The sequence below is a fragment of the Otolemur garnettii genome, unplaced genomic scaffold (genome assembly GCF_000181295.1).
Source record: "Otolemur garnettii isolate 467f Iridium unplaced genomic scaffold, OtoGar3 scaffold00077, whole genome shotgun sequence".
Classification (NCBI taxonomy): domain Eukaryota; kingdom Metazoa; phylum Chordata; class Mammalia; order Primates; family Galagidae; genus Otolemur; species Otolemur garnettii.
This window is the reverse complement of record NW_003852472.1, coordinates 8436650-8444388: the sequence shown is the minus strand read 5'-3', so window position 1 is coordinate 8444388 and position 7739 is coordinate 8436650. Positions and strand designations below refer to the sequence as shown.

The window sequence follows — 7739 nt, the reverse complement described above, 5'->3', positions numbered from 1 at the left end:
TCAGTCTCCCAAGTAGCTGAGACTACAGGCACCCGCCACAACACCCGGCTATTTTTTGGTTGCAGTTATCATTGTTGTTTGACAGGTCCGGGCTGGATTCAAACCTGCCAGCTCCAGTGTGTGTGGCTGACGCCCTAGCCACTAAGCTACAAGGCACCAAGCCTAAACAGTATTTTTTAATGTGATATCTTATAGTTTTGTTTCTGTGTGTGTTTAATGTATTTCTAGTAAATTTATGGTTTTTGCTGCATAGAAAGGACTATGAAAATATACTCTTGATTTAAAATGTCCATCCTTTTCTTGAGCTTTTATATCCATTTGGGTATTTCAGTGCCTCCAGAAAAAGTTGAGAAGATAATGGATCAGATTGAAAAGTACATCATGACTCGTCTCTATAAATATGTGTTCTGTCCAGAAACTACTGATGATGAGAAGAAAGATCTTGCTATTCAGAAGAGGATCAGGTAGTTGTTTTCTTTATCTTGTATTGGCTATGTACTAGTGGAAACACACTGGAGAAACAAGCCACTTGAGTTTTAAACCTTAAGAGAAAGTAACAGCTAGTGTATCTGCCATCCTTAGCATAAGTTTCTCTGTGGTGCAAAAAAGAAAAGGAATGTGGTGATCTTGCTCATCCTTCTGACTGTAGGCAGCTTTAGAGGAGAACCAAGTTTAGTGTTTTGAGATTGTTTCAAATATCCAAAATGTCCAGGAACAGAAGGACTTGGGCTTTTTTGGTTTATTGTGCTATAGTATTAGGTAGGAAGCTGTGAATACCCACGTCAATGCAGTGGGTATCAGTGGTGGCTTTCCTGATCCCCTCCAGGAGTGCACATTATTCAGCCATTCCTCCAATCAGGGCTTTCACTAGCACTGAGTTGGTGGCACTTCCCAAAGCATCCAGTGTTCTAGGACCTAGAGTGAACTCTAGCTCTGTATGCTCTAAGTGGGATGCGAGGGAAGAGGCCACCCACGTGGACTAGGTCTGTGGCTGAGTTTGATAAGGCGTCTCTGGAGGAGAGGGGCTTGCAAGTCCCAAGTGAGCTCTAGGCATGGGGCTAGTGGTTAGCAGTCCTGTGCTTGGAGGTGTCACACAGAAGTGAGGAGTTAAGGCTGGGCATGGTGGCTCAGGCCCGTAATCCTAACACTCTGGGAGGCCGAGGTGGGTGGATTGCCTGAGCTCACGAGTTAAAGGCTAGCCTGAGCCAGAGTGAGACCCCTGTCTCTAAAATAGCTGGGCATTGTGGCAGGCACTGTAGTCCCAGTTACTTGGGAGGCTGAGATAAGAGAATCACTTGAGCCCAAGAGTTTAAGGTTGCTATGAGCCATGACACCACAGCTCTACTAAGGACAACAAAGTGAGATTCTGTCTCCAAAAAAAAAAAAAAAAAAGTGAAGAGTTGATACTAGGAAAATGAAACACTGAGCCTGAGATCAGGAGCCAGACGTAAATAGATGGACCCTCAACCAAGATGCAGAAGCTTTGAGGTGTAACTAGGAAACACATCTGATTCCAACTAAGGAACACATGCTTGGTGTCCTTTTAACAGGGTCCAGTGTGTCTTAACAGGATAATAATGGCAGCAGACAGTGAGACACCATATTCTCCTCAAATCTCCACTCTCAGCCACCTGCTTTTCAGTCTTGTTTGTGCTATGTAATCTAATTGCAGTAAAATTGTCCTCTATTCTTCTCATAACAAATGCAGAAAAATAATTTAGCATTCTAGTTACTTTGTCATATCAACTAAGCTCTTAACGTGTGCAGGGGTCATGTGCTTGGGCCTAAAATTTGTTGAGTTCGTGCAGGGGTCAAGTGCTTGGGCCTAGTCACATTAGTCACATTTTCCCATAACTGAAGGAGATGACAACATGCAGGACCACAGTGCATTCTTAGAACTCTTCTTTATTATCTGTCTCTGTAGAGCCCTGCACTGGGTTACACCTCAGATGCTCTGTGTCCCTGTGAATGAAGAAATTCCAGAAGTATCTGATATGGTGGTGAAAGCAATTACAGGTCAGTGAAACTGAGAGCTTTTTATTTGGATGTTTTCCCCTTGAAGTTAACATTTTGCTATAATATTACTCCATACTTTTTTCAGTGAGCAAAGAGTCATTAAAATATTTCTAAAATGCAGACTGCCAGAGATACATTGGAAAGTAGTGAAAGTGATTTTTGCGAGAGTATTAGATTTAGGAATTGGATGCATTCAGAATAGCATGTTAACTCCTTTTCCCTCTCGTTTTCAGTGATCCAGGTCTTATTTCTTGGACATTGAACTAAATTAAGGACAAACATAGCTGGAGTAAATTTCTTAAGACTCATTTGCATTTACATATTCCAAATAACTTTGGATAGAAGAAGAGAATCAATGAGGGAAGGTGATTCCCAAGATAGACTAACAGATTAAAATGACACCTCTGATTGGTTAATTAGAGATATGCTTTGAATTATGTTTCTGGTTTAATTAGGAAGTAAACGTAATACCCCAAATTGATATGGAACTGCCATTCTGGACATGTCCAGATTCCTAAGGCTTCTTTTTCTTACGGAAATAACCTAGCAAAAGTACAACAAAGAAGTTTAAGTTTAAAAAAAAATCCTAATGGAGAGGATGTCCAGCTTTGACCAGCTTCTTCACTAGGGAGGAGAGCAGCTGGAAAGACCTGGTTGTTTAGAAATTGTTAATGAAATTCCACTGGGAAGGAAAGCGGGTCAGCTGATGTTAGCAGAGTTGGAGGCAGGGCATTAAGTAGGCTCCTTTGACTATAGGAACCAGAGAGTTACCCAAGCTACAGGAAAAAATGAGGGTTTGCTGGAGCTATTACCAGAGTTGCAAAGAGGCAAGATGCTCACAGGAACTTAGCATTCCTCTAAGGACACCTGCCTCTACTATAGCAAGAGGATCTTTGCTCCAGGCATTCTACTGTTAATGTGATTCTTCTATCTTTATAGGTTCTCTTTCTCTCTGTACATCTTTACATTTCAACTCCTATTATTAAGTAAGTTATTCTCTGTAATTTCCCCTGGAAGTTCTGCAGGCAGAATGAATATTGTCTTGTTTGTTATTCCAAACTTTTCTGCTAAGCTGTGGCATTAGGCCCCATGAATTGACTCCTTGGGTCAAAGTCTACCCTCCTGGTTCGGCGCCTATAGCTCAACTGGCTAAGGCGCCAGCCACGTACACCTAAGGTGGCGGGTTCGAATCCCCAGCCCGGACCCGCCAAACAGCAATGACGGCTGCAACCAAAAAATAGCCGGGCGTTGTGGCGGGACCTGTGGTTGCAGCTACTTGGGAGGCGGAGGCAGGAGACTCGCTTGAGCCCAGGAGTTGGAGGTTGCTGTGAGCTGTAATGCCACGGCACTCTACCCGGGGGACAGCTTGAGGCTCTGTCGCAAAAAAAAACACAGTCTACCCTCCTGAACCTTTGCTCAGAGAGCCACATAGGAGGTACTTTCATTTTCTTCGAAGATTCTTTTTTGTTTTTGTAGTTTTTGGCCCAGGGCCAAGTTTGAACCTGCCACCTCTGGTAAATGGGGCCAGTGCCCTCCTCCTTGAGCCACAGGCACTGCCCAAAGGTTCTTTTCTTTTTTTTTAGATAGAATCTTACTTTGTCACCCTTGGTAGAGTGCTGTGGCATCACAGCTCACAGCAACCTCCAGCTCTTGGGCTTAGGCAATTCTCTTGCCTCAGCCTCCCAAGTAGCTGGGACTACAGGCACCCACCACAAAATAGCCCACTACTGGCTATTTTGTTGTTGTTGTTGTTGCAGTTTGGCTGGGGCCAGGTTCGAACCTACCAACCTGGGTATATGGGGCCAGCGCCCTACTCACTGAGCCACAGGCACTGCCCCAAAGATTCTTACTAGAAAATTCAAGATCAACTGGTTTATCTTTTATAAATTCCGTAGGGATTTGTATTGAAGACCCTTTTCTAAAAGCTGCAGGACAGACCTTATAAAACCAGAAATTATAAGCACTAGACCATTGTTTACTTAAAAATGGGATTTAAAAAGAGGATTTCAATACATTAGGAATTTATTAGTAGAACTTAAGAGATGAAACTTTTCTCTCAAGGCAGCTGTGATGAAGCTTCAAGAAATTCAGCAACAAAATTTTTAAAAATCTTTTTACTCTTTCTCTCCCATCTTAGCCCCCATATCTTGTCAGGCAAAGCCTGGACACATTCTGGCTCTGTTAAGACTGAAGGTTACAAGATCACTTTCTTTCTAATCTAAAAATGTCCGTCTGAGTATAGGAGTAGTCAGAGAGGATACTTGCCTGTATCAGGGTTCTTAATATGGAGCTATCAGTTAAATATTTCCAAATCATCCCATGTGCTACTTATCAGCACTGTCGGTTTTGTTTATCAGTGTACTGAAGGAGGCATTTTCTATGGCAGTTGACTTTTATCTCTAGAGGAAAGGCCTACAGGGAAAGATTCATCCTGTTTCCTCTTGGTTCCAAGAGGGGCCTCAGTCTTGGCATTTGGGTTTTAGAAATTATCATCTCTTTTATGGGAGACATAAAATGAATAAGAATTTTGAGACATTTAAGCTGACATTTAATAAGCTTAAGGTGGGGGATATAGCCATATAGGTCAACTCAGATAATATGTAGCATATATGGGCTGGAATCAAAACCTGAAGAAGCGAATTCCCACTGGAGGAGGAAGGGGGACCCCTGAAGTCACAAAGAAATGGCTAGTCTACCATTGTATTTTTTTCTCTGATGGCAAGAGGAAAGAGGGTCTAAAACTTTGAATATAGAAAAATGTATTTTTTCTTTTTTAAAAGATATATTTTCTAAATGCAGTGCCTACCCCTAAGGGCTTTTTGTCTTTTGTCCCTGATATGCTGTTAAAGCACAAAGACCCTGAGGTATATCCTTAAGACAGGAAAAGCATATTTTTGAATTTATCTTTAAAATCCTTGAGAGATGCTAAGATAGTAAGTTAATCTTTTAGTCATATTTAGGGACAAAAAAACTTATTTATTGGAAGATACTTCCCAAGGAAGCTACCAGATCTAGAAGCTGCCAGACTTAAGTCTAAAAAACCTGTTTTCTCCCAGCCAAAATAGCCTTTATGGCCAATTCTTGGCAATAGAGGAGAGACAGTGTCTGGACTCTGGCCTGTACAGAGCACAGTTCACTGGGGCATCAACTGTTTGGTGCTGACAGTAGGGTGAACAGTGAATGTCGTCAGCCTGGTGGATCAGGGAAATGTAGTTGGCTGTGTTCAGTGAACAGTGGGACTAGATAGGAGATGCGGCCAAACAAGTTGTGCAGTGTAGTAATTCTAGGGCAGTGGACTCATTTTCTAGGCTGACAAGTACCAAACATGAGGTCTATTAAAGGGAACTGCATAAAATTGTGCAAATCACCAAGGCCTCTGCTCTGAGGTTGAAAGAGCCTATTCTTCAGGACTTGTAAAAGAGACAGAAGATCAGAGAGTTCCGTCCTTAGCTTTTCCCAGCTCCCAGAGATTAGGTACAGAAGCCCTGTGGACCATGGTGAAGGTTTCCCTTTCTCTTTTGGCTGTCTGGCCAAGGGGAGCCGTTTACCTAGAGTAGTGGTTCTCAGCCATGTGCTAGCTGTCCTCCTGGGGAAAGTTGGCAGCAAAGTCTGGAGATACTTTTAAATGTCATATCTATGGGGGTGCTTCTGGCATCTAGTCGGGAGAAGTCAGGGATGCTGGTGAACATCCGGCAATGCACAGGAAAACGTCAATAGTGTCACTGTTGAGAAAACATGACCTAGAGGTAAAAATTACTTTGTTTCAAAATTCTGTTAAAGATAACAGAATTTATCTTTAAATAAATTACTCAGAGAAATTTTTTGCTGCCCTAGATCATCACTAAGTCCAACTAGAGGGTTCCCATAAATGTACACCCTTTATCAAAGACTGGGAGATAGTGAAGAAAGGTTAATTACAAACTATCAGCCCTGCCAGACAACACAAGAGGACAGAATGTGGCTTTAGGTGAACATATCAGTTTGCAATCAGAAACACCACGAAAGAAAATAGCCTCTGCCTCTAGCTCAGATAGAAAACACATACTTAACCCTGACTTTCCTACTGGTTATAAGTAAAAGCCTTAGACGGAAGACATAATGCAGTTATTCAGGCTCTGAAAAGTAAACAGTAGCAGGCAAATTGGGGAGGGAAATTACTGGAAGAACAACTAATACAGCAGGGGGCTTCCTGGTTTTTTGTTTTTTTTTTTTTTTTTTTTTTTTTGCATTTTTCTTCTCTTAAATAAATCCTAGTTTACAGACTTTGGGGCAGTGCCAGTTCCAGAACTGCACGTGTAAATGGAGGTCTGAAAGAGTTCTAGAAAACTTCTTTCAGGCTAAAAGATATTAGGAAGGGAGCTTTGCAGGATAAAGAGTGTAGGAGAAATCCTGGGACTTTTTTTTCTTCCTTTAGTCTCCATTTCTGGCCTTTCTCTCCCTTTTTCTCTGAAAGCCCTGTCCTGTGGCCATGACAGACACACACACATCCAGATGAAAGTAAATCACCTTTTACTCACTTGAAAAACAGAAAATGAAGATTAATGAGAAAATGGTTAAAAGTTTAAAATAGAGAATAAAAAAGGTAGAAGGCTATGAAGAATAGATCAACGTAGTGCAAGTTTGATAAAAACAAAAAAGCTTACCCAATTTCTTTTTGTAATAAGTTCTTTAAGAAGAAAAAGAAAAATAAACAGATTGAGACATAATAACAATTATAAAGATTTATAAGATTTAAAAGATTATAGGAACCAAACAATAAAATAAGCAAAAGTTACATAATTCATACTCATAACTAGGGTAAAACAAATTAGTGAATTAAAATAAAGCCTCTCGACTGTCCAGCATATCTGTCCCCCACACAGGTGTCTTCATGGCAGATGGTCTTAGGAGGGTTCCCCAGGCAGCTGACCTCAGGGAGGAGAGCTGAGAGCAGAAAGAACCCTTTGGCAGCACCACCAGTTGGTCTGTGTCTGCAACTTGTCTTCCTGCTAGCTATAACAATTTGCTGTTAAATTAAGCTGCCTTGGCTATTTTCTTCCGTGGTGTTTCTGATTGCAAGCTGGTATGTTCACCTAAAGCCACATTCCGTCCTCTTGTGTTGTCTGGCAGGGCTGATAGTTTGTAATTAACCTTTCTTCACTATCTCCTAGTCTTTGATAAAGGGTGTACATTTATGGGAGCCCTCTAGTTGGACTTAGTGATGATCTAGGGCAGCAAAAGATTTCTCTGAGTAATAAAATATTATTTTGAGATTGATTTCTATCCTTGTTTTATCCCCTTGCTAACCAGCAGGTTATAAGTATAATAAAGGTTCTGTAAGGCCAGACATGGTGACTCACGCCTGTAATCCTAGCACTCTGGGAGGCCAAGGCAGATGAATTGCTTGAGCTCAGGAGTTTGAGACCAGCCTGACCAAGAGCAAGACCCTGTCTCTACTGAAAATAGAAAAACTAGCCAGACATGGTGGTGTGTACCTATGGTCTAGCTATTCGGGAAGCTGAGGCAGGAAGATCTCTTGAGCCCAAGAGTTCAAGGTTTCTGTGAGCTATTGATACCGGATTTTTAACACTGGATCTCCAGGCTCTTGGTCTCAACGATTCGATGAATGAAATCGATAGACCATAGAACGAACAGTGAGGTTTTATTTACAGCTCAAAGAACCAAACCTCCCTGCAGGGCAGGATACGAGTGTTACAGCTCTTATGAAAAGGACTCTTACAAAG

At 41.7% G+C, this 7739-nt stretch overlaps 1 protein-coding gene across 4 annotated transcripts in view; it reads left to right on the top strand.

Moving 5' to 3' along the window:
* Positions 1–7739, top strand: part of RABGEF1 (RAB guanine nucleotide exchange factor 1) — a 63434-nt gene that overhangs the window by 47575 nt on the left and 8120 nt on the right. For all 4 annotated transcript variants that reach the window (XM_023515717.1, XM_012807895.2, XM_023515716.1 and 1 more), the window contains 2 exons: positions 332–464; positions 1925–2016. In XM_023515717.1, the coding sequence (XP_023371485.1) occupies positions 332–464; positions 1925–2016 (225 nt within the window). The remainder of the gene's footprint in view (positions 1–331; positions 465–1924; positions 2017–7739) is intronic.